The sequence below is a fragment of the Chroicocephalus ridibundus genome, chromosome 9 (assembly GCF_963924245.1).
Source record: "Chroicocephalus ridibundus chromosome 9, bChrRid1.1, whole genome shotgun sequence".
NCBI lineage: Eukaryota > Metazoa > Chordata > Aves > Charadriiformes > Laridae > Chroicocephalus > Chroicocephalus ridibundus.
The window spans coordinates 48360045-48387095 of NC_086292.1; the positions used below are offsets into that span (position 1 = coordinate 48360045).

General features: G+C 40.4%; 2 protein-coding genes across 4 annotated transcripts in view; one reads left to right on the forward strand and one right to left on the reverse strand.

Moving 5' to 3' along the window:
- Positions 1-855: 855 nt before the first annotated feature.
- On the reverse strand, positions 856-22889 carry AAGAB (alpha and gamma adaptin binding protein). The gene is made up of 10 exons (XM_063345716.1): positions 22752-22889; positions 14258-14448; positions 13203-13299; positions 12338-12427; positions 9863-9946; positions 5017-5099; positions 4233-4326; positions 3338-3442; positions 2772-2821; positions 856-2250 (listed from the first exon to the last, which is right to left on the reverse strand). Exons 1-10 carry the CDS (start codon positions 22822-22824, stop codon positions 2173-2175), a joined length of 945 nt encoding a protein of 314 aa, XP_063201786.1. The 5' UTR covers positions 22825-22889; the 3' UTR covers positions 856-2172.
- A 16-nt stretch (positions 22890-22905) lies between these two features.
- Positions 22906-27051, forward strand: part of IQCH (IQ motif containing H) — a 73336-nt gene continuing 69190 nt past the window's right edge. For all 3 annotated transcript variants that reach the window (XR_010072438.1, XM_063345715.1, XM_063345713.1), the window contains exons 1-4: positions 22906-23094; positions 23775-23897; positions 24242-24339; positions 24694-24808. Coding sequence is in view for 2 of the 3 variants with exons in the window: in XM_063345715.1 (XP_063201785.1) it covers positions 22990-23094; positions 23775-23897; positions 24242-24339; positions 24694-24808 (441 nt within the window). In the remaining variant the exon portion in view is untranslated. The remainder of the gene's footprint in view (positions 23095-23774; positions 23898-24241; positions 24340-24693; positions 24809-27051) is intronic.

Here is a 27051-nt window from a genome sequence, read left to right on the forward strand (position 1 = left end):
AGAGCTGTGACTCTTTCCAGGATGTATTTCCTCTAGTCCAAATCTCCTCCTACTTGTAGCAGGTTGAAGAAGTGAGTGTTTCCCCAACTGGTAATTGCGATTCCTGGGATAAGGCATATTTATGGAAATTTAGCTGCTGCCACTTCGTAAAAAGGCAGCAAAGAACTTCATTTTTTATTCACATAATTTTCTTAAATTGTAATAAACTGTCATATGTATATCACACGTATAAAGAATTGGTTTTATAAAGTATTCAAGTGCATTATTTTCTTCACTGTATTCAATTAATTTACTCTGCACTTTTGCCATTTATCGCTATTGCACAATAAATATTTAGAAAGGGGGGGAAAAAAAAAAGTCGTCTTTAGCTACCAAGACGCAAACATGGAAAACTGTTCCCTACTTGGAAGGAACCACCTTCAGTTCCCTATTACAGCCCTCTGTGCTGGGGAACAAGAAGGAGCGAATGGGAGGAGACGGCAAAGTCGCGTCAAGGCCCGGCAGCTGTTTTGTGTCGCTCAGTTCGGAAGAGATGGCCCTGGCAGGTGTGTTGCCTTGATTATATCCCTGTAAAAGGAACATTTCTTCTTAAAAATAGGTATTTTACTATGGCGGAGCTACTACTCAGTCTTTGTATGAGAAATGCTTTTCAAACTACTAACAAAGCTCCAGTTCTATTTCTTAAAGAGTTGAAAACGCTGCAGTTTTCACCCAGGAAATGACTTACTGCGTTCCCAGAAGCCTATTATTTTAGCTTTGCTTAATCTTAAAAGAAGAGGCAGCAAACGTCAAGAACCACTGAGAAAGTGCCTTCGGAATTTAAAACCGTCAAATAATTTATGGAAAGCCACTGTCTCAAGACTCACAAAATTTATTGACACGAAAAAACAGACATTGGCAAAGTCAATTTCAAAATTTCCCAATAAGATTGCTTAACACGGCCTATTTTCAGATTGATAAGGACATGCTCTTGGGGAAACTACGTGCTGTCTCCCAGGGTACAGCGGGCGGGAAGGACCCAGCAGGGGCCACCGCTTCCCGTTGATCTGCTGACCCTGTCTGACGGGTGACTGTCGCAGAAACGGAGACAGGGCGGCATTTACCTTTTCTCCTCTCTCCCTCACCAGCCTACGCCTTCCTCCCTGTTTTCCTAGCGCCGCGCCTGTTTACGCTCTCCAGTGAGCCCACGGCTGCGTGCCTGCGCAGAAGGTGACAACGTACTAAATCTAAGGACAAGGGAGTTTCTTCTAACCCTTGATACCACCAAGCATCAATTTGAGACTTGTACTCTGGTGCCTTCTCATGAACATACAGGAGCACAAGCCTGTAATAAACGCACCAGGTGACGGCGTGGGGTTTCTGAAATCACAGCTTTTAGGTATTTGGGACAGAATTCCGCAGCAGCAGGTCTGTGCGTTCTGCTGGGCCCCGGAGGCCAAGCCTTGCGGAAGGTTTGGGCGGAGAACTTCACCCCTGGAACAAAGCTGTCTTGCAAAAAGCTGTCTTGCGTTTAATCCCAAATTTAGTTTCTAATGGAAACCCACGGAGTGTGGCAGAACACCTGACTTTCCCGGGAAGGACCCTGTACTTACAGACGCGAACCGCATTCAAAGCCTGTGGGCCATTTTTAATAGCTTTGGCACTCAGCAGGATTAACCTTGCAGCCTTGGCACAGCAGCCCACAACAGGGTACAATTCAGCAACTTTCTCTTCATGGCTCATATAAATCTGGTTTGTTCTAACTAGTAAGTCAGCTCTAAAGCTCCATAAAACCATCAAACAGGCCTACATCTAAAATGTTGAGTTTAGAATTCAGTAGTCACGTAACAAGCACCAGCCATATGTAGAAAGATAACTGGTAGTAAATTTGTTTATTTAAACTCAAAAGAGGAAATAACAAAAATGCTAATTTGAAAAATGTAGACTAATTATTATTTCCTCTAACTGCATGCATCACCTTCCAAAATTCTCTGAGATCAGAGAATAAATGAACACTCAGACCAAACCGCTGTAACCGGGGGGCGTTGTGGAATGTGTTACTACAGTGATGCCAGGAATCCGTTAACCAAAGTAAGCAACTAACGCTAAATGGGGCTTTTCGCAATAAACGCTCATTGCAGGAAAAGATCGCTCTTTTAGGGCTGCTCTGTCGCTTACAGCTACGAAAAGAACTTAGTTTTCTTCATCCGAGGAGAGACCTTCAATTTCATCTCTGTCTCCTCCGATTGCCATCCAGAAGGCTTTGGCCACCTAACAATAGACAAACAAGATAGGAAAGGGAGAAAAATTCCCCTCAAGTGACTGAAGATTTTGCATTTACCATCCAAAAACCAGAAACGGAGCAGCAGCTAAATCTAGCAACCGTGTTTCTAGGTACAGTGCTAATCCTCTCTGAAGTTAAGCAATTTCAACCCGGAGACAATAATTTCGAATTCACGGGAGGCATACGTGATACAGAACTTGAGCTAATTAAGGCACGATTCATTTTTCCTTGAGATCAAGGCTCTTCCACTGACTTACGCGGAAGCTGGCTCACAGCCTCACTGACGGCAGGGCCTTCATTTCACAAATTTTGCAAGGGAAAGCTTTTTCTGGTGTTTCAAAATTCCAGGTTTGTTATTCAGTCCTTGGGAGATACCAGACAGTCTCCCCAGGGACTGGGCGCTTTGTTCTCGTTACTCTTAACAATGGAACTCTACAGGAGAAGTAACTATGGCTTAGACAGGAAAACCCCATTTTTAATAATTTCAATGCCAATTTCAAAACCTCACCTTTTCCGCGTGTAGTTTTCTCTGTTCGTGAGGCAACGTTGCAGCTTTATCTGTGGAAAAGAACAAGATTTAGGTCATCAACCTCAGGAGTGAGCAGGGAGAGCAACGCCTATTGCAGCTGGTTTTTGGGGACTAGCAAGAAACTAGTTTAAGATCATAAAGAAGGAATCTTATTTAGTAAGAGCAATTGCAATTCTCAAACACCAGAAAGCCGATGCTTCTGAGCACGCTGGATTTCATCCCAAACATTTGTAGCTTTAAACTGCAAGATTGGCACACAGTTGTAGAAATTTTTAAAAAATAAAAGTCTGCAGGTTTGTTTATAGAAAACTGTAGCGTTAGGTGACAAAATCAGTGTGACCGCAGCCAGCTGAGCAATTATCTACTTCTTTCAAGAGCACTACCAAGATGAAGGGCAAATGAATGAAAAGATCAGCTACTTATAAAGAACCTCAGACGGGAGAATAGGAATTTGTACAAACTTCCCAACTCCCAGGCTGGCTTTCGTGCCTTCGAGTGATGAGAACAGGTGATACAGCTCAGTACCGCTCTCCCCGGTCCGTTACCTTTCATCTCTTTCAGCTTTGAAAAAAGCCTTTCAAAGTTCTCCAGGTTACCATCTCTCGTGGTTAGGCTGGCTAACTCTTGAATGTCCATATCTAACACGGGATCTGAAATAAATGCATATAGGTTGGTTTAGGGTAAATTACTCTGTTGCATCAGCAGGTACGAAAGCCTTTCTGATAAAAAAGTATTTTAACACCTGCAAATCCCGTTTGCAAATTCCACCCCCCCATAGGAGGGAAAGAAACATTCGATTTGCTGCTTGTTCATCATACAACTCATGGCATCATTACAGGGGTAATTAATTTTGATACATTACATTGCAAGAATGGGTTTGAGTTCATCCAATATTTAAGGTTTCTTGCTTATTGTAGAATGATCTGTCTAGGAACAGCCACGGAGTAAATTAAGGAGTAATGAGACTACGCTACCCAACCTTTGGAAGGTCTCTACGTACAACGTGTAAGAAAGTCCCATCTCCTGGAATGGTGCAATTATTTAAGGACCTGTAGCTTAAAACACCCAAACAGCTTGGGACTGACTCAAGCAGCGTGCACTTCACTCACCTCCTGCTGGCTCAAATGGTAATGATTTTTCTCTGCAACCACAAAGCTTCAAACTTTATTCTTATAAAGATGTTTCTAGATATACACAATATACACAACACACGCATCAAGATTTCACAAAATCAGATCTGAATGTTTCCAGTTTCTATCCAAACCTGGGCCCGTTTTTTCAAGAAGGAGAACACCTAAAGACAAAAGAATCAGCCTCTACTGGCTCTGGCAAGCACGTTTATGCCGTACTTTTCATTGCGAAAAATCCAGTGGTTTTCTGGGACCAACCCAGCCAAGGGTGCCTACTCCAACGCATCTGCCAAGAGGAGAAAGAGCTTACCTACGATGTTGTCAACATCAAGGCTGTTTGTGCTAGCTCCATCTTCTCTGTTGTCTAAAAGGGATTCTTCTCTGTCCGCTGATGATGGATTGGCCTGTCAGAAAACAGACAGACATTAGAGTATCCAATAATGCACCTGAAAAGCATCAGCAGCAAATCAGGTGCTTCCTGTTTTGACTTCAAAAACTGACTATTTATCTTAAACTGTTCCTTGTGCCAAACCTGTACCACGTGTATTATGAAAAGCAACGCTCTACATAGGTCCTACATGAACGTTTTCTATAATAGTTTTGTTGTTGTTTTTTAAATAACACTATCAAGCGACAGTTTTTGTTTAGCACAAAATATTGCTCTTGGATGTTACTGAAAAACAACATCTTGAATGGAGCTTTTCTCTTTCCTTGGGTCCAGTGGGGGTAAAATATTGTCTGGGGTAAAATATTTACACAGTGTGGAAGTCAGTGTGATCGACACCCAACACTGAGCGCACAAGTGGACATCTCCAGGTAAAATGGTGAGTTCTGAGGCAATGTCCCGAAAAACAGCAAGCGACAGCTCCTAGGAACAACTGTCTCAGGAGGACTTGTAAGAAAAAAAGGCAGACAGCTTTTCAGGCTGCAGAAATATTTCCTTTAAAATACATTCCAACAGGCTGTGAAGCATCCCTTGAGAAAGAAGGAAAAAAAAGCCAGCTGCCACCACCACCACACCAAGTGTCACAACAGGAAAGAGCAACGTGAGAAACAGTACGAGCAAAGAACAAGAAATAGGAATTACTGTTTACTTCTGTATCTTGGTTCTCTTCTGACCCAGTGCTACAGTTCGCACCTGCTAATGTACTGAGAAGACCAAAGCCCTGGGTCCTGTCTGAAAACAAAACAGCTGTTAGGTTGAGAGAAGATGCAATATCATCGCAAACAGTTGTAACTGACCAGATGGGATAGAGAATATGCCGGGGAAGACGCACAGTGCCCTGTAAAACTGTGTCAGTGCACTTGAAAATATTTTTCAAGCAGAAATTTTTCATATTCTCTAAGCTTTTTTGAAACTATATTAATAACATTTTTTTCTGCTAAATATTACCAACAGGGAATAGCTGTGTGAGCCACAAGAGACGTGAGCTCTTTTTTCTTCTTATTTGAAGTCACTACTCGGTTAAGATTTGGTCTGGCGAATGTCTTCTGATTCCAAACAAGGCAGTTTTCAAAACGCAGATGCAGCATTTGCTGCTACAGACGCTCAGCGGACCTGGTTTCACCGTCCATGGGAAGCAGCGCTGCGTTTGTGGTTAGGTAAAGGAAATGCAACAAGTGCCTTTGCTTAAACACGTATTGTCTAAATAGGTTGAGCACTACACTCGTGGCAAAGGCAATTTTAAATACCTAGTCCGGAATTCACAGAAGGACCCAGCCATCAAATCCAACGTTTCTTCACACTCCAAAGTGCTTTGGGCTTTCCACATCTGCTAACCTGCTGTGTATTTCAATGCTATTTTAAAAAGCCAACCTAAAAAAAAAAGTAAATTCAAACCTAAAACTAAACAACCGTCTAAGACAATAGATGCCATACAGTATTTTTAAATTAAACTAACAGTATTTTTAAAACTTTATTTTTTTAAATAAAAATATATGCATAATATTATGAGGTGGTTTGTTTTCTAAGCCATGTTTTCAGCTGGCCTGGCGCTGAGTAGTAAATATTTGCAGTTACAAAAGGGGCTCAGGAGATTCTTCTGAAAGTCTTAGTATTTTAGTCAAGTAAAAAAGAAATAACGTTAAGTTTTGTACTACAAATAGCCAGGAAACAATGACTTGTGCCAGAAGAAAGATTAATATTACATTTTTTAAAAAAAAAAGTGTTCTAAATTATTACACTAATGACTAAGCTCTAGACTCAAATGTTGAGATGATGTAATTTTTATGCTCTGGCCAAATTTACTTGCCATTTATACAAAATTTCATTTTGAAGAGTTGAACGTGTAACTAAAGCCATCGGCTATCTAGAAAACATGTAAACATGTCTTCATTAGGGAATTACTAAGACCTCATTTCCTGTTTAATAACCGTCACTGTGTACTCAGGCCAACGCGTGTCCTGTCCCAGCCCTCTTCTCCCCTCCTGCTCCCCCCCAGCAGGTATTTGTTTCAACTGGCTCGTTCCTACAGTTTTACTGCTTTAACAGATCAGTCGCCAACGGTTTGGGAAGAAGTGAATCAGTCTGGCCGAGTGAATTGCCTTAGAAATGTTCAGTTGCAAGACATGCGAAAGCCCGTGAAGTCGGCCAGCTAAACTAATGGGCAATTGAGTGATAAAAGATCGGGACTTGCAACCCAAAACAAAGTAGCTTCCCCAAGTTTCAGCAGGCTGAGCGAAGAGCTGTCTTTTGGGAAACTGTGCAGATCGACATTTAGCCAGCTTCTGAGTCATCTGAAGCCAGATTGGCCACTGCAGTCCAGAATGTACTTGAGAGAGAACATTCCCACACTGGCAGAGGGGCGGATGAAGTGACCTAATCATGTACCTCTGTCTTATCTATGATTAGAGTTCCTCCTGTAAGAGAAATGACGGTGGCTCCATCCCTGCCACTGCCACATACACATCACCTCAGCCAGCGTAATTACAAAACGTTGTCCCAGTTAGAGAGAAACTGTAATCTACAGCAGGGATCTCTGAAAAGCAGCTATTTGTTTCTGGATCCGTGGTTAGGGAGGTGGCAGACATAACACTTGGTTGCAGGCACACCCTTGAAAGAGCCTTCCTATAAACTCTTTTTATTGGATGCAAAAGTTACTTCAACTTCTGGGTGCAATTCAGGAAGTGGGTGATGCCTTACACAGTGTTCTTACAGCATCAAAGCCAAAAATTATCTCACTCCACTTATTGTAACAGTTGGTGGCTCCATTACACTGGAGTCCCTACGGTTTCACAGGTGTCACCCATCAATAGTTGGGGAGCTCTCCTACGCTGGGCTCTGAGCATGGCTTTGAGATTCATATATGCTCGGTTCACAGCAAAATGTTTTCTGCTGTCTTTATCCACTATCCCGCCATAGTCTGGCTAGCTGACACGTGGTGATCCTGACTTCCATATAAAATTGGAATTAAAAAGTCAAAATTCAGAATTTGTTTGAATAGCTAAGTTTCAGTAGTCCCCCTACATCAGGTTAAATTGTTTGTAAAGAAAGCCAGGCTAATTAGGAGCCCCACCCTTGGGAACCAGCTTCAGCTGGGATCACTAAGCAGGTATTTAAGCAGGACAGTAGCTAAGCAGCCTCTCTCAGAGGGCAGGAAATTGTTCCCCTTCTTGTCACCTCAGTCAGCTAGCTCTGCTCTCCAGGGGACAGATAAGGAGAAGCGCAGTGTGCTGCCTTTGCGGGGAAGATGTTAGCTGAGGAACCACTTGTGCCCTCCTGCACAGGGGGAAGAAAAACACCCGATTCTCAGATTGAAGAGAGCTCCGAGGCCTGGAGAAACAACAGCTTCGTACCACCTACCAAAGGGAACTGCCCTCCGGAGACTCTCAGGTAACACTGCTTGTTTTTCTTCTCATGGAGACAATGCTGCTTTATTTACTCACAAAGCACGTGGTATTACTTTATGTAGAAAGATTTATAACTTGACTAGGTTATATTTAACACCTATTTTTAGGAACTGGTGTGAGAATGAATGTATTTAATGATTACAGAAAAAAATTAAAAGGTCAAGAATTTTCTTAATAGGCGTGTGACAAAACTACTACACAACTTAAGGAGAAGTGTTTGGGGTTTAAGGTAAAACACCTTAAAATAACATGGGTTTAATGCTTGTACTTGAAAAATGTCATTTCTGCTCTGTCTGTAAACTTAAATTCTCATACAAACAAATAGCTGAAATAAGGCAAGGCTGTAATGCTGGCTGTTTGGATGGCTACACTTAAAACCGTTATAAGCATTTACCACTACACAAATATACTCTATGAAAAATCTTCCCATGAAGTACGACTGCGTGGTTTCTAAATGGCCAGCAGGTAATTCAGTAGAAAAACTAGAGTTTGATTTACGTGGTGGCCAGTTTCCAGGATCAGGGGGAAGTTGAAACAAAAGATACATTCCAGGTTGTAAAAAGTTTTATTTTAAGTTAAATGAGCTCAACAATCTCCCTTTGAAGGCACAGTCAGGCTGCAACAGCTTCCAAATATAGTTCACTTCCTGAGGAGTCTGTAGTAACGTGCATCAATGCTGTGTGCTTTCTGTACTGTGGTGATAGAAAATCTGGATTTTCAAGGAGTCTGACCTTTAGAGAACACATTAATGATGCACAGGAACTTCCCCTGAAGAAGAACTGAACATGTGACTAAGTTCTGTTCTTCTGTAATGTGGCATCAGTCAAATGCAGGAAATATACTGTTAAGAAAACCATTTTAGCACCACTGATATAACTTTACACCATCTCAAATGGCTACCTATTTCTCTAGAATGACTACATTAAGTTAGAAGCCACCTTAACCTCATTCTGATGTGGTATGAGAATTACTCAATAGGCTACGTTAAAAAAAATAAAATTGAAAAAGCTTATCGGTTTAGTAATTCTCATCCTAGTTCCGCTGAGTCCCGGTAACCATCTTGCAGTTACAGGAACTAGCTGAAGCCTCTCAGCACTTGATATCGTTACACAGTTGAAAGACGTAGGAAGGAAGAAGCCGTAACAGTGGAAAATTCTACATCAGGGAGTAGACAGACATTGGAAGGTTGCTAGCTCGTGGGATGAGACTTTCTGAAATAAGAAATGTAAGGCCAAGCACTCCACAAGAGCTTAATCTTCCTCCATTTCCTGCAACAGCTTGTGTTATTAGAAAGGTAATTAAAGGTTTTCAAGTAAATGGAAGCATCTACACTTGCAGTAACTCTGGGCTAGCAACAGCATTTCCCTTTCTAATGACTCTAATCCTAAAGTGGCTTTTCCAAAATTCTAGCTCTAGCTGATAATCAACTGTCTGCAGGAAGTTACCTGGGGTTGCCTGGTTTTTGCACTGTTTTCAATAAATTCTGTGGTTTCCATGTGCTCAGGTGGGGTTTTCTGTAGGAAGACAGTCCTTCTTGCAAATGTCCTTCAGCAGACATTTGAAATCACTTCTTTGACAAATCTTATCTCTGCACTTGCTGTTCTCATCCCTATTTCAAATACTGTTTTCAAAAAAATATAACAAATTTGGAATTTAACACTTACTACTTCTACACTAAACCATGTATAAGTTTTTAGACCAAGCTGATAATGACTAACTATTTGCTGCTAGAGCTTGATGGAATAAGCTTTAATGTCTCATGGAAATTTGAAGAATTAGTGGAATATTTCAATTCAAGTTATTGGTAGAGACCAAGACAAAGTACAGAGGGAACAGGAACAGATGCTGAAATGGGGATCAATCTCACCCATTGCCTGTAAATTTCTCTATGCATCAAGGGACAATGAAAGCAAGACCTGAAACCCTACTATTGTAGGCTTTCGTGTAAAAGGCTGAAGAGCGCTGTAGTTCTCTGTACTGATGCAGTGGCACTAGCACTGCAGCTGCTTGGTTTGAACTTTTGCTAAAAATACTAAGCCCTCTAGGCCTGCATTCTCCTGAATTCATGGAAGAGGAACCTGTGTTACATACCGCTTTTCATGACTACGTTGGACCACACATTGGCGTTCAAGGCTTGTACAATTCGTTTCACTCCGGTAGACTCCGGAAAATCATCTAGACCAAAAGACAAAGACATTGTATTCCTAACAATTAGATCAAGAACCACTATGTGCCTGAAAGTGAGGAGGTGTGTGTCTGAATGCCTGCCCTATCTTATAACAATAAATAGAAATGACTTGTTTTGTTAGGAAACACCGATTTTTCTGCCTTTGCTTCATGAGAGGCCAAACAAATCTCAATTAATGCCTCACTTCTTGGTCTATGCTTCCAGGTATTATGAACTGTGAGCTCTCAGCTTTTTTGAGAGAGATCTAAATTCTGAGTGGGGTTTTGTTAAATATTTAGCATGAAGCCTACATTGCTAAATAACATACAAGTAAATTTAATAGTAATAAACAATTTTTAAGCTGCTGTTAAAAGCAAGGCATCTTTTACCCCAAGATCTTTCAGAATGCTGCATGGCATAAAAATACATGCTAGAATTACTTTTTCTTCCTCTAGAAAGTAAAGAACTTCAGACAAATATTTAAAAAAGGTGTGATGCCTGTTAAAAATTAAAGTGATCATTGTAAAGCTATTTCCATAACATCTAACTCTAAATGTTCCAGTAATCCTGTGAATTACAGTAACTTGAAAGACTAGGAAAAAGCATTATTTGGATTTCAACTTATTTGCTGAATGGGTCTGACACCACTTTGTATAAAGTCAGTTTTCCCATTTCCTCAGTTTAGTCAACTTCCCACATTTGTGCAGGTCTCACAAAGCAATAGGGAAAAAAACAAAACCCCTTTGGATACAAAAATGTGACTGCTTAAAAACCAGACTCTTTTAGGATGACTCGGGACAGGTGCTATAATTGAAACTGCCTTTAAAAATGAATTTCAAGCTCTCTCTGACCCCTTAGATCGAATATTTTGCCCTCTATAACACTGCTATTTGGTTTTGTATCAGAGTCATTATCCAGAGTCTCAGTTTAGAGTTCCTGTCCTTGCTGCACAAACAACTGACTGACGGCGTAGCAAGAGCTCCAGTTCATTTGTGATAAGCTGCCAGAAATGTCATAATTTTTAAACAGCTATTGGCCCAGTATGTTTACTGTGTCCATTTTATCTTTTGTAAGTAATTCATACAGCACGTTTACAGGGTAAATATATTACTTACTGGAATACATTTCTTCCTGTGCATGAGTCACAGTGAATCAACTACCATATTAAAAATCCAGGAAAGAACATGTATCTTAATACTCCAAAGATTAACATACTGAGTTCTTATTATTCCCATTACTTATATTATTTAAATAGTAAATAGCTTGTTCTTTACAACAATTATTCAATAGGGGAAAAAAACCAAACCCTTGACTTCATGTTACTAGTATTTCCTTTTAAAGCACTTCCTAAGAAAACTTTAGACTACAGGGTAGCAACTTCCAATTGTTCTGGTTTCTATAAATCAAGAAATACGTGTATCCCTCCCTCCCTGACTAACGAAGTGCCAAAAAGAAATGCATCTTTAAAAATATGGTGGGGGGAAGAAGGGGGTTCTTAGCTAGTCAAGATAGAATTTTAATCTAGGCCTTTAAAAGGGGTGAGGGGGGAGGAACATGAGTTCTAGCTTAGAAGACCTTTAGACTAAATTATTTTTGGTGACAGCTATGTACTTGGTGAACCTGAAATAGAGCAAATGTTAGTGACTAATTCCACTCAAGCCTGGAAGTGGAGTTGGTCATCTCATGTTGGGTCTATAGAGGTAAGATGTAAACTCTCTTTTTTTTTTTTTGGTATCACTGGAATAAGGAGATAAGGCTGATGCCGATAAGGCTGTCCGGAAGTGCACAGTCACTTTTCAAGAGTGGAACATCACGCCTCACACTCCTGGCTTTGCTCGATGGGTTTTTTCAAGTTATAAACATGTGGTCAGCTAGTGATTTTGAAACTGGTTTATTTCCTGTGTAACAGTGCATGCTATTCTAAAATGTTTTCAACAATCTCCCCTTTTCAGCCTATCATGTCACCATTTGAATAATGCCTATCTTCTCTTGGGATGTACAATAGTTTTTAAAGTCTTTTTTTAAAAAGACAAAGAATTTTCCTGCCCTTGTGCATCTCTCTGGTTCTTGTTTTTCAGATTTATTTCCAAAGTGTAACATAAATGCTTCTATTCTATCAGTACAGTCCTGGTTTAGTGCCAGAAAAAGGAGCAGATATTATTTTTATGTAGGTGCTACATAAACAGCAGCTGTATTTGGGAGGAGGAAAATGGAATTTCTTGGAGGAAATAACCACCTCCTCCTGACCTTTTATGGCTGGGACTAAGCCTCACCAACTGGGAGCATTCCATGCAGTAATAACGTAGCACATAAATAAAGCTGTGCCCCTTGCAATTGTTTAGAAGATATTTTGGTCTGCTTTTCCATTCTAAAAATTAAAACAGAAGCAGCAGTCCTACCATCTTCATCAGGCAGTTCCTCGGGGCTAAGTTCTACCAGTTCAAAGCCATGCTTGATGCACCATTCTTGAGCTTTCTGTCTGTTAACACCTAAAGTTGGGAAACAAAAACGCGTACTAAATATACACATTTGAGACATACCAGCAGTTGAATCTTTAGCTACGTTTTATTCCCTCAAAGTTGCTTCCTTATTCTGGATTGTATGGGGTGGGAGCGTATAGTAGCTGGCATGGGTCCTCCATTCACTTTGTATTTGATTCCAAAAACTCCAGTTAAACAAATCTCTCCTTTGAATTGTTTTTTTTTTTTCAAATACCATAAAATCAAATGGCTTTGCAGTAGGTACTCAAAGGGAAACGTAACTGAAGTGCCACAGTGAATGAAGACTTCTGTTAACTCCAGGTCTGAATCTGAATTAAGTTATGGGGATATATCTGCTTGCTGTTGCATTGCGTATACTAATCTAGAACCAAAGCTAGCATGCATATTTAGTGTCCAAATGGTCAAAAAAAGATGAATGTATTTTCCACTGTAGTCAAGCAACCAACAGTCATCCTCACTCTTCACCAGAGAGGATGATGTACATTCATTAATACGAATAGCCACTTTGCAGCGCATGCTGGTATACTAGGAATGGGATACACAGAGCTCATTTTAAGCAAGCTTGTAAAATTCTGATTCAGTTTTAAACATGACTAGCTTAAGACTTCTGATCCTAGTCACGAGAGTAAGCTGGTTCTCAATCAAATCTCAAGCCCAGTCTCACACTGATATTTTGAGAAACAATTGTGTTTATTTAACTAGAAAATAAATTATTATGCAAGGTTAATAATTCTAAGTCAGTTTGGAATTTTGGGTTTCATACCATTTTCAGATACTCTGTTACAAACCAGGATCATGACTTCTGGTAACCACTCTTCTGTCAGGGGAAGCCATTCAGAGACACTATCAAGTCCAGATTTCTAAATGGAGGAAAAAACCCAAAAGTTCTTTGGAATACATCCTCAAATACTTTAAACTAGTTTTAAATCATTAGATTTATTATTAGAATACAATGAAGTAAGAAAATACGCTAGGCTGCATATCAAGTCTGTTTAATACACTTGTGTTCCAATCAGAGAAGCTGACTTATACACAACTTCCTTCTGATTCTTGACTTACCTTACAGATGAGTTGATCCTACTGCCTTGGACCTCCCTTTCATGTTTAATATTAATTATGCAATCCTAGTGAAGATTAGGAAAGATTTTTACTTAAGGCTAGTTGTGAGTATTTGATTTTAAGCGTATCTTGGGTTTAAGGTGCAGCTACTCTATCTTCTATGCTAAAGTGGATGTTACGGGGGCTGGTGAACTACTCCCATTGCTCTGGTTTATTCTGAGACAGCCCTGAGATGTCTAGTTAAAGGTATCTTTGCAGAATGTGTGGTATGCGCCCTTTCCCATCTGTGCTGAAAAACAGTTCCTTATTTAGAGATTTTTTTTTTTATCTTGGAATCTTTCTGGCTTTTGCTAAAGCACTGTTTTCACGGCTGCCAGCTTGGTAGAAACAATTTTGGGTAAAATGATAGCATTGAATCTCACATTATCGCCTTCATTCTTGGCTATCCGAAAGCAGCCTTTCTGAACTAGCATCAGCTAGGAGTAAAGCCGGAGGTGGTGAACTGGAGGAGGATTTGCCTAACTTAGTGGCATACTGGCATCCTGAAAACCTCTCTTCCAACTGGAGTATGATAGTAAAAGGGAAGGAAACTGCTTCCATTGATAGCAGGCATAATTTAACATTGATATACTGACAATTAATAGGACAACCTAAAAGGAATGGATGGCACAAGATGAAAACAATGTAATTTTTGGTTATCACTGTGATACGGCAACTGTCATACACATAAAGCAATATGATGAAACAGAAGAGTCTTACTATTGTGCTGTCGAAGTACACAACAAATGCTTGCACAGATTCAGCAATATCTCCAGTAACAAGAAATGTGTTTGGTACTACACAGAGGTGAATATCTGCAGAATAGTATTTATTATCTATTGTCCAGGGGTAAAAATTCACTCTTCCGCTTGTAGTTGCACCCACAGTAAGGTCATCTCTTCCTGTGATACCTGCATAAAAGAAAATGAATGAGACTGATGATAAAACTAGCACCAAGAAAATAATTTGTCTAGAGAAGCTTAGTACAATGCCAATACAGAGCCATCTTTACTTCCTATAACAAAACAGTACATATTTAAGATCTTTAAAAATTCAACTCAATTTGTTACTCTGTCCCAGAGTTTATTATTAAGCTTTCAAAAGAGTTTTTTCAAGAGTTTAGTTGCAAAAGAGTTTATTTTCTAGCTTTCAAAGTAAAATACAGTACAGAAATGCGTCAGAAAGCAAGGCTTTTTTCCTGGCTTGAAATGCCTTTTAAAGGTTTAGCCTCAACTCACTACCTGTAAACAGGATTATGGAGAGAATACCTAGACTTTATCACAGCAGAAACAAACCTTGCGTGTTCGTTCAGATGTGAAGAAGTGTTTGACTGTGACCGAAACCTGAAGGTAACTAATGAAAAAATAAACCAAGTTACTACAATTCAGTTGTAAATCCCATTAAACTCCATGCAGGAGTTCGACAATTAAAATCCAAGGCAGTAATTTGATAATATAATGTTAAACACTGCCCCTTCATGTGCTGGTAGCAACCTTCACAGCACACACTGCCATAGCATGACAGCCACCTGGTGGAGTTGAATTATAGTTAGTAGCACAGCAGCCAACCTATACCTCACTGGAAAGGGACACTTTATCTTGGACACTCTGTAACACAGGTCAATTATACACTAAATCGACTGAGTCACCTAGAATGTATTTGAGCATAAGAAGAGTTACTGAAAAAGAAGAATTAAACTATAAGGGTTTTCAAAGGTCTTAAGGGTCATATTTTAAAGGTATTGAGACACAGCCCCTGGAGATGCTGGAACATCCCCAAATAGTTGTAATTTGAAATTATGTGTATCTTATCAATGAAAAGGCAGGAAAAACTCATTGCCAAGATTGCCATAGAAAGGTCCAATGATTTTTGCAACTAACTGCAAAGTCTGAGAAATCTAACTAGTAACAAGGCAGCACAGAGGAGAGCTCTAAACCAGAAGGATTATTTGCAACAGCGAGGAGAGGACACAGGGAATCTGAGGGAGAAATTTGACCTTGGAAACAGAAACCTGGGAGGGAATCTCCTGTCAGGGTTTCTGGAAAAGAGAGGAAACAAAAAAAAGGGGGGGGGGGGGGGCGGGGGGGGACAGTCACTTTGCAGCAGGTATCTCTATCCTGTCTGTATTAGCTGGTATTACGCTCTACTGACACAAAGCAAACACCTGTGCACCCGTCTTCCAAGGAAACACAAGAATAGCTTTCCAGTTAGCTTTAAACCCAAGCTTTTCAATTGAGGCTGCACAAATACATCAAGTCTACTCATTTAAAAAAAAAAAAAAAAACAACACCCAAACCCCAAACAAAACAAACACGTGTAATTACTAAAAAAGAGTAAAAAAGATCATCAAATAGCAGCACATCACTTCACAAAATCTATAGCTTTCATGTACATATTCTATTATAATAAAGGCATTTTGGCAGATGACAAGTTTGGGGGTTTTTTCTGCTATGGAACAGGAGCTTTAAGAATGACTACCTGGTAAGTGCTATATGTGGTATAATTTAGTTTGGTATCTTTGGTAAACAGGACTCTAATATGTGCAAATTGCTACTAGACTAGGTTTCTTTTAAATGTGTATTAGGGCCAATGGAGGTAGCTTTTACTCTGCTTACATATAATGGGACAAAATTACAGTAACCAGGAGAGGAACCAAGTAAGGCAGACAATGCCACTCTGCATGTCCAAAACACAGGGATGCCTTTTCTTTCTGGAATTACCTCTGCCTAGCTTTTCAAATGCAGGAATAATCTTAATTTTCTGCCCTGGAAACCAGATGTTTTGTTTGGAGGTTTTGAATGCTCAATAAAATGTGGTATAAATTTCCCTTCACTAGTGTTTTGACAGTCAAATAACTAAATAAAAATCAGTTCTAAGCTAATAGAATTGCAAGTCAATGCCATAAGAAGCTAAGAATAAAGGAGCCCATAGAAATTATTGAAACACAGAAAATCGGCAATAAGACTCAAAGCCAAAGGGAGGAAAACAGGGAAGGAAAAGGAATTCAGTTCAAAAGTGACTCTGAAGTTAGCCACCTGAGCAAGAATACAAAAGGAAAGAATTTCGTAGAAAAGATTTTCAAAAGCTGATATGAGAGAACTTTCACGTTTGCTTTGTAAGTGATTTTTTTTTTTCCTTACAAAAGAGTTCATGGATAAATTTAGGCCTCAAAGTACTGCTAGAAGAATGAGGATGTGTCCCACTTCCCATTATATGCTACTGTTCCTGTATTTTAAGCAGTCTTCTTTCATCCCATTGTGCTTCTGATTACCCAGCATTCACCCAAAGAGATTTTGCCAATCCCCTGTGAAATTTCTCTCCCAGTAAAAATGGACGTTGCACACTAAATTCAAAGGACTGCAGGAACTTTCTGAAAGGTTTCAGACTTGCTATGGCTCAGCCTGCATGTAGGGTTGTAACAAATTACTGCAAAACAGCCTGATTACTCATGGCAGGAAACTAAATGCAGTTTGGGTATCTTGTGAATAGTTCTCTTCCACAAAAGTCACTTAGACCAATTAGCTTTTGGCCTTCAGAGTAAACAAGCAGAGACTACAAAAGAAATACACGCTGCAACTCAAACTGAGTTGTCAAGGATATATTCCATGATGGAACTAGTTTTAAGGATTACATATGCTACCTGTGGTCTCCAGAAATTTCTTTCCAAGACAGCCTGTATTTTAATGAAAACAGTAAATTCAGCCAGAATAGTTTCATATCTAATTTAGAGAATATTCATCTGCATAAACCCCATTAAGTTTTCTTTGGATACAAGGATAAATTTCTAGAAAATTAGTATGGCAAAAGGAGGTGGCTTGTCAAACTTACCTCTAGTGAGTTACTCATTTTTAATTTTAAACTCCCCAGCCATTGAAAGTGTCAGTGGTTTGCCATCCAAAGAGCCTGGAAAACCAACTGACTCACTCTTTGACCACAACAGTAGGCAGGCCTACTGGGCTGACTTAATTAGCTTGCCTTTTCATAGAGCAGAAGTGGCTTGTTTGGATGACAGGAATGCAAACAGATTCCAAATGCATCACCATTAAAGAGTACTAAAAACATGTATGGAAAAGTTCATGCCACAAAAGAACATTGCTTGGTGTCATTCAAAAACATGATTTAGAGTTCAAGATCCTCTCAGAAATACTGCAACTGCTAATGCTGGACACTTACTGAAGTAACTTTAACAATCTTACCGATAACTGCTGAATACTAAGACACGCTGTATTTCAGCGTCTTAACGCTTCTGTATGGAAGCACTTGGGAGCAACAGAAGTTTCTTCATCTACAGTGCATTGTTTGAGGCTAGGGACCAAACAGACCATTTCCGAGCCAGTCCCAGTATCATCCTCAGGACGCTACCTCCTGCATACAGCGGCACTCTTCACCTATGCCACCTCCAAAGCCCCCGCACTAATGCCAGCCTACACTAAGATGACCACATTTGTTGGACATGGACAATTACCTTTCTCTAGTTTATCCCAGTTCATGACTCGCTTTGCCCATTTTCTATCAGAAAACCATTTAAGAACACAACAGCAACTGACACACGAGACTGGTTCATGGCTCGATCCAGTAACTGATAGTGACTGGTATCATACAGCTCAATGAACTTCCAAACTTCTGTGGAATCTGTCCAGATGAAACGGGTTTTTTTTTTTTTTACTTTCAGTCAGTAACTTATGTTTTTCAGCAAATTCTATAGTTGTGTCCTTTCTTTACTCACAAGTATCTATAAATGTTAATAAATTGGACAAAATTCTGACCAATACTTTTGGAAATTAATTTCAGATATCCATTTACATAAATTTTTGCTCATTTTACTGATTTAAACTTGTTGACTTTTAATTTAATATAGACAAGATAAAACAAACAACGGTTCAGGAGACAAGGAAGAAGACATGTCAAAACTGTAAAACCTAACATGCATCCCTTTTTGTAATACAGAGGCTTAGTAAGTATTCTGTAAATGCAAGGCAGCAAATACTTTTTCAAAAGAACTGTAGATGAGAAATAATATTTCAGAAAAGAGCTAAATAATAATCAAAGAACCAGATGTAGATTTCTTGCAGCAGTGTTCCCTGTTCTGATACCCAACTGTTATTTAATCATTTCTACTATTTTCTGTGTTTAACAGTAATATTTCTTCAGAATCATTACAACTCCTCTATGCAAGTTGGGTTTTTTTTCCAAAGGGATTAAGGTATTGATCACTCTTTCCGGTGTTTTTCAGACCGAATACATGCCATAGGACTGTAATTCAGTTTTCTGCAATGCCCTAAATGATCCCAGATCCTCTTAGTTGGTAGGTACACCAAGTAGTTCTCACATTCTGGGCCTTGAGAGCCACCTGGTGGAATACACCATAAAAAATACTCCTGTAAATTACACAAGGACTAAAGAGAACTCAGAAATATGCCGTGGGGGAGGAGGGGAGTGGTAAATAGTCAAAACAAGAGGCAAAAAAAAATATAAAATAATCACATCAGACAGTATTTTTTCTGTTGGCTGGCATTTTAAAAACTAAAACAATCTAATTTGCTGTTTTAATTTGTGATAAATATATCTATGAAAAGCCAATCCTATTCTATGCATTCTAAATAGCTTTGTTTTGCCAGAGTATCTAATGAAATTAAGCATTCGGGGCATCCCACAGAAACGTGAAACAATAAAAATATATCTAGCAAATGTACCACAATATTCTTCTCATCCTCAAGCCATTTCCTACTTAACAGGATGAAAACGCTGGAAAATGCCTTGTAATTAGCCTGGAAGGTTATGGCAGGCAGCAGGAGAAATGGGTTCTCATACACCTCCAAACTTCTACTTGTAAAATTGGCTTGCCTAGGAAGAGCATGTATCAGGGAAATGTGGCAACACAATGGCAAAAGCAGTGATAATATTGGTAAGGGCTTTATTTCATATGTCTGTTGTAGACTCAAAACCCAATTGCTATATGGATCCTACCAACCAACATGGTATTTAAGAACATATTTAACCATACATATATTGTATCGAAAACACTGTACTGCCTCAGAGGTGTGTGGAATAATTACTAAATTGGCCAAGAATACAAAAATACAGCATTGTTCACACATTAACGAAAGTCATAAAATCAAGAGGCTTCTGAGGTAGAATACAGCCACAGCTAGCACACGAAGAATGCAACATCTGTGATTCCCTGTACAAGGTTGTTTGCGAAACTACACGGGGGATGGAAGGGAACACGCTTGTTCCGTGGCCTTCCCTTGTGACGAATAGCAGATATGGGGACGAGATGGTACTACGGAACTGATAAGCGGCCTACACGCTACCCGAGCCAACATTTCGTCAAATGTTGATGAAATGCTGTCCTTTTGTGCGAACTTTGCTCACCACAATGTACCAAAACACACTTCCATCCCGGAGGCTATCCGCCCCCGAGGTGTGAACACTCCTCCTTGAATACATTAATCATAATAAAAGTACGTATGACTAAAGTCACTCAAACTCCACTTTGAAGATAAAAAAAAAATATAAAAATAGCCCAAGAGAGAGGGGATGTCAGGGAAGACACCACCGCAAAGAATTCCACCGCTGATTTCCGGGATCAGTCGACGGGCTGAGCCTTTCTTCCCCCCCATAGGGACGCCTTTGGGTAAGACTTCGATTACACCGAGCGCTTTCTTGGGGACTTAGAAATTTCTCTAGAGAATCTCTACCCTACATTTATAGCCAGGCTGTATCATTTATAATTTTGTCGCGCGTTTGTATACTTAGCAATATCTTTATTTGCACGTGCTTTGCAGACAGTGTATTTATCACCAGCAATCCTAAAGAACCTGTATATCTGTTGTTTAAATAAACTGCACTGTTTAAGTAGCTAGTCGTTTAGCATTCTCACTGAACACGACCAAAACTTGAGAGAGGCCGTGCTAGTTCAGGAGCACGACTAGACTGAAGGTGCAGTCCACTATTAGCGTATCCAAATCGTAATAGTTTAATACATATTAAACGCGATTGGACTGATAGTGCTGAATTGGGCATCACTCAGAATTTAAACCTAGCCGCACCTAGCCTCCCACCTCAGTGAGGAGTGTTAGAACACAAGGGGGTTTATCTTCTGCCAAAACCACTTGGCCCCATTTCACGCAACAAGGTGTTAATATAATGGTCTTGTTCTCAGCATTGAGCTAAACCATTATCGAATAATGCCTTTAATCTGGCGTGACACTTTCGTGCTGTAAAAACACAAGTTCTGAGACTTGTACCAGCATTTTGTTTCAACCCACCAAAAGCCTTCAGCCCAGCCACAGCTGCCTTGTCCTTATCAGTATGTTCTTCAGTGTTTTACAATGTTTGTTCTGCTTATGCTTCTGGATCTGGTGTCATTTCATTTGTTATACAAAGCAGGAACTTAAAATTCTCATGGTATTTATTTTAGTAAATGATCTTGATTCTTTCAGGAAGATTTTAATGTCTATTGTAAAGCAACCCAATTAGAGGACACACAGACTATCTATAAGACTCCAATTTTGGTACTGGAAAATAGCGGAATACTATACATTTCAATGTAAGTACTATTTAAAAATATATATATATGAAGTTAAGTTTAAAGACTTTTTTTTAAGATTAAATAGCATTTCTGTGAAGCTTTTTGCTCACCTTCCTTTTTTACTTGCTTAATTTCACTATGAAAAATAATCAAAGAAAACCTACGGGAACCTTGAATAATTCTTTCCAACTTGCTTATATCTTCCTCAAAAATAAGCAACAACCAATAATAATATTCTTTGGTGTGGAATCATTTAAATAATTCAATATCAACCCAGCTGCTTTGACAGAGTAGCCTTTGACTGCAGACCTTGTACTGTTATTCTTGTTTCAAAATGTGGTTTAATGAGATGGAGTGAGCCAGTCCCCGGGGGCAGCCCTCTGCTTTAAGAGGTCTTTAAGTTTCTTACTCGGAAACAGCTGAAAACAAATCCAGAAAAGGGGGTGGGGGCGTTTAAGTTACACATTGTAGTATACACATCAAACAGTGAATGACAGTTCCCTAAAAAGCAAGGCTGTACTAAGAAGCTGTAATGGCAAAACCAGCAAGATCTAAACAGCTTCTGCCTGGAATTCCCCTGATTTTAGAACTACTAAAAATTCCACCAAAGTTTTCTCTGCTGTCAGGTCTTACTCTCACGTTCCCTTTTTCAAGCCATAAAAAGGGGAACTGGGTTCCAAGAAAACCACTTCCTACAGAATGAATCCTATGTACTTGAGATAGTGATCTACAATTCTGACAACTGCAGAAAGGAAGAATTTTTTTAGCTTTCCCTCTTTTGTGCTTCTGCATTGGGACAACAAATAGTCTAATGCATGAAAGCAAGCCTGAGTAAAATGCATGAAAGCAAGCCTGAGTAAAGCAAGAGTTCAGACCCACCAGGAATTTCAGAAATTCTACCATCCGCAGGGTCCAAGATAGTCTGTTCACTTCAAAAATGGAAAGATGAAGTCAGAGGGGACAGTATTTAGTCTCCTTTTGTTTTCCCCTTGCCTGTACTCCTGACCCACTACGGTTGCTCTGGTGTCCCCCCTCTTGTTCTAGGGGCTGTCTGGGCCACTGACATGTCCCAGTGAAACAAGGCCATTTTTGCACTCTGTGTGAATGACCAGAATGGCCAGCAGCAAAACTTATGGTCTTGTGAATCTGTTCTTTGTTTCTTATTGAACAAAGTATTATTTTTATTCAGTCTCAAGGCAATTCTGAAATTAGTCCAGGTATAACTTATGACAGTTTATTCACACTTAAGACATGGCAAGTGGTTGGTGGGTAATAACGCGTTTTGGGATGTGGGGCTTCCTTTTTTCCCTCTGTGGGTTGTGGTGATGATATCGCTTGCTCTTCAGTGTTGGAGGGTATGAAACACAATCTGCAGCCCTATGCTGTCTCTCGAATAGCTTGTTTCCTTAAAGCACTACGGAGGCCCCTGACGCCCTCCTCAAGGGCAGGTGGTTAAACGCCACAGGCCGGGGGCAGGCAGGGGGCCGGGTGGCCGCCCTGAGCCGGCCGCTCAGGGGACGGTGTGTGAGGGGAGGAAAGGGCCCCCTCGGGGCTCCCTGAGGGCCCGGCCTGGGGGTGCAGAGCTGCCAGGCCGAGGCCTTGCAGCTGCAGGCAGGCCGGGGCCCCGCGGCTGAGCCCGTCTGGGCCCCGCAGCGCGCCGCAGCGACAACGACGACTCACGTTTGACGAGCTCCTCGGCCGGGAAGCCGGCAGCGCAACTGGTCACCAGCGCGAAAGGGCCCGCCGCCGCCATGGCGCCCGCCGCTGCGCCCCTTCCGGCCCCGCCGCTACCACGTGGCTGCGGGGGGGGGGGGGAGGTGGGGAGAGGCGGCGAGTGGGCGAGCTCTCCTCGGGAGGAGGGAGCAGGAGAGCGGGCTCGGCTCCCGCTTGACGTGCGCTCCCCCCCGCGGCGAGGCGGATGGTGCGGTCCGGCCCGCGCGTCCCGTTGCTAGGGGCGAGGACGGCAGCCGCCATGGCCGGCTCGCTGGAGCCGGGGCGGGAGGCGGGAGCCGATCTGGTGCAGGTGGGTCCGGGCAGCTCCCGAGCCGGCCCCGTCCCTCCCCGGCAGCCGAGCCCCCGCCGGACCCCTCCTCCCCTGGGGAGGCAGCCTCACAGCTGGGCTGAGGCGCGGGCGGCGCGGCCTGCTGCTGCGGAGGGGACGGGAAGGCTCAGCCCCTGCGTGAGGGAGCGGCTGCGGCGCCGCCGGTGAATTTTGGAGAAGGGCTTAGGCTTTCTAAATGTTATGATTCTTAGCGTAACGCGACCTTGAACTTTTTTGGTTAATGCACGGTAAATACCCATTTTTGATACGGGCTGGCATGATCTCCTCACAGGTGGCCTCCACCTTTCAGTCCCTCGTTAACACTTTTGAGATACCTGTAGGGTTAAGCCATCTGTGCCAAGAGAGTTGTCTGAAGTGCGTGAGGAAAGATCATTCCTTGGCAAAGGACCTCAGTCCTGAAGTTTATTGCTGTTGCTTTGTGACATTTGTTTTAAAATGAACTTTTTTTTCCTCAGGTTTTCTATAATCAGTGGCTTTGAAGTCATTTGCTTTGTATTATTTATAGAAGTACAGAAGTATAGGAAGCTGCATGTATTTCTTTCCTGTGTTTAGGAAGCATTGAATTTGGATTAAACCCTGCTACATAATCTCATGGGGTTTGGTTATGGGTATGATTTTTTTTGTCATGACTTGCTTTCCAGGTTAAAGAAGATCTTCACAAGCTTAAAGTCAAAGTGAAAAATATCAACTTGAAAGGAAATGTAGAAACTGTGGATATTAGTGACCTGGATACAGCAGTTGAAAGAACTGAATTTGGGCTGAGAGTAAGTAAAACGGAGTAGATCCAGAAGACAATTCAGTCTTTGAGATCTCTGTCAGTAATTCACTTGGAGCATGTGGGACCATATATTTGTCATCCTGCAAGATCCTTTTCTGATTAGCAAATGATGTGATTCATCAGACATTACGGTTCAGAACCGTGGCTTCCTTCTTCAGGCTGTCAGATTAACTAATTCATGCTACTAGCCAGAATCTGATTTAGCCCAACAGAAGCCTATGATCTTTTCAGTCAAGTGAAGATCTGGATTGCTAAATTAACTGAGTTAAATAAATTTAATATCCTTCATACCTTTGTAATAGTCTAAATGTTATTTTTTCCCTCTAACAGAAACATGCTGAAAATTATTTAAATGCTATAAGCAGACAAGTGTTAACTATTTCTTCTACTAATGATAACGAAGTACAGTCAAAAGAGCCCCCTAAATGGTAAGTGAAACGGCTGTTTTATTGCAGAGACAGTGCAGGTAGCAAGACAGAAAAACTATGGTGTCAGAATCTTGTAAAGAAAGTGGGAATATCGGCCCAGATTAGGTTATTTTGGTCATTTGCTATTTTGGTTTTATTTTGTTTAAGTTAAAAAAAAAAACCCAAACCAAAATTAAATACCCTTCTAAGTAGCTACAGCAGCCTTCTGCTAGGTCCTGTGATTTTTTTTTGGTAAATGCAGATTTAAATAAAAATATAGTCTTTCCAGTTCAACAAGATAGAAGCAGTATGGGTTTAATAAGTAAAACCAAAATAGTTTTTCAAAACCTCACTGTTTGTTTCTTTCTAAATCAGGGGCCTTCATTTTGGTGCTTCTCAGAAACAGCTTATTTTACCACGAGTACCTGTTGAGCCCGTGACTGTCCAGGCATACAGCAAATCAGCACTACGCGTTTCTCAAAGTTCACAGGTCTGAAATAACATACTACTTATTCTGCCAGAGACCACATTAAATGAGTAGGCTGATGTCTTGTAGGTTACCAGTTGATCCCATAATGTTATGTTCTGACTCCACATAGATTCAGTTTTTGATAACATACCATCTATAACTGAAAGTGTGAAAAAATTCTCAGTAGAATGAGCGGGCTTAAAGACAGGAGCCTTCTTCCAGCTTCACAGTCCAGATAAAATCTAAGTTAGGAAGGACTTCAGTATCATCATGGGGCATCCACAAGTCCATTCTTTATTCCCCGCCCCCCCCCCCCCCCAGTATATTCTTAAAGAGTTCTGAAACCAGGTGTTTGTTCAGTTTTAAGGTCCCAGTCCTGCAAACACTGTATGCTTAACTGTGATTCTGCAAGTAACGTGTCTTAAATAAATGGAACTATATATTGGAATAGCATGAGCACAGATATAAATGTTTATGTTGTTTGAGACTAAAAGTGGGGGTGGTTTTTTTTGGTTTTACGTCAAAGATGTGGCAAATTGTGGGAAAGACTTCTGTTCACGTATAGGGTAGTCACCTCTGTGATAAATATAGGTTTTCTCCTTGAAATCTGTCTTGGTTTTTTTTGTTCTTTTTATAAATGAAGTCCTTGTAAAATCATTTAAAGCCTTTTTAAAATGTTTGTATCAGAAGTATTTTTGCTTTTTTATTCTAAGCTGTGAATTTTGACTGATGAGTTCAAGGTGGTTTCCTCAAATGTATTTTAAAAACAAATTAAGGTAATTACTTGGATTGAAAAATACCCGTTGTTAGAATCTTGGGTTACTACTGTTTAAATTCAAGAGAGCTTTGAGAGAGAGGGAACCTGAAGACAAGGCTCTCTGTAGCTCTAAGACTGTTACCAGACGCTAGGGATTGAAGCTACTTGAAATGGTATAACCAGAATGAGAGGCCTGACACTCACATTGCTGATTTTATCTTTGTAAAAGAAATTCCAATATAAAGTCATATTAAAATATTACTTACTCTTGAAATGATGGATAAGATGCAATGAGATCTCGGATTTTTTTTCCAGATGGTATTCCAATCCTGTCCTATATGCATACACTTATATTGTGTGGGAAAAAATATTATCAGAGTTCAGCTCCTCTGTAAACTCTGTATTATCTATGGTCTTTCAACTCTTCATGTGCACCAATGAGCTTAATTTGCAGTGGAGCACATGCTCTGTCCTGCCTTGACTTTCTCTTTGTCTTTTCATTTCTAGTATCTATGGCATCTGCTTGGAAATGCACATCCAGTGACACACAAGCTAGCCCTAATTTCCCATTATAAAGAAAATGGCAAACAGTGCTGTTTTGCCAGCTGTTCTACATGCCCAGCATGCCAACATAAAAAGCTTTTATTATTAAATAGTTGTGAAATCCAGCTGGGAAATTATCACCTACGATTCCTTACTTCCTGTCTTTTCCTTACTTGTAGCTATAAACAGTTTTGGGTTTTTTTAAGCATACTTCGGTGTTTTTCAAAATTCTTTTCCACTCAAAGGAAATATTAGTGAACTGAATAGTTTTCTGCTCACAGAAAATATTTCTGGGTATGTAGAAATCTGGCTTGAAGAAATCAATGTTTTCAACTTACGCTTCTGAGAGAAATTAATAATTCATGCAGAAATATTTTTGTGCTTTGCAGTCTATAGTATGCAGTGCAAGGGTAGAAATGGAGCATAAGTTGTGTTTGTAGTAGTTAGGATGAAACAAGGTTGGAGTCAAATAAGCACAGATGCTATTTTCACATAAGTATTGCTAGAATCCTTGTCATATGGGAAATAGCTTGCCCACAGGTGTGAGAATAGGCTTAAAATTATTGTTTACTCACACATACAGTATTTCTGAGTCATCAGCAGCCGGATAAGATTCTGCAAATCTAGTTCATCGGGGAAATTGTGAAGCACTGACCCCCTTCCCTCCCCCCCCAACACTATGTGTTGTAATTGGATTTCTTCTTCTAATAAAGCTTGAGAACCATAAAGAAGTGTCTTCTGCATGCAGTAATTGTAAAGCCTCTGTATAGCAATGTCTGAAAAAACATTGTTATCCATAACTGGTAGGTGTATAAGTTCAATTATTTTTTATTTAAAAAAAACCCAACAAAACATGCTTAATTGAAAACACCAAAACTGATGCTTGTGCAGCTGTTTTGGGGGGTTTTTTTTTGTTTATTTGTTCTAAAAGTTGATACTTTCTGTGACATCCTGAATACACAGT

What these genes read in the sequence shown, in the direction of transcription:
- AAGAB (XM_063345716.1), bottom strand. Translation starts at nt 22,824, where the DNA reads ATGGCGGCGGCGGGCCCTTTCGCGCTGGTGACCAGTTGCGCTGCCGGC. An exon ending in GGCCGAGGAGCTCGTCAAAC is followed by an intron (nt 14,449 to 22,751) that starts GTGAGTCGTCGT and finishes TCTTTTATGCAG; the next exon opens with GTATCACAGGAAGAGATGAC. An exon ending in AAAGCTGAAAGAGATGAAAG is followed by an intron (nt 2,822 to 3,337) that starts GTAACGGACCGG and finishes TCTTTTCCACAG; the next exon opens with ATAAAGCTGCAACGTTGCCT.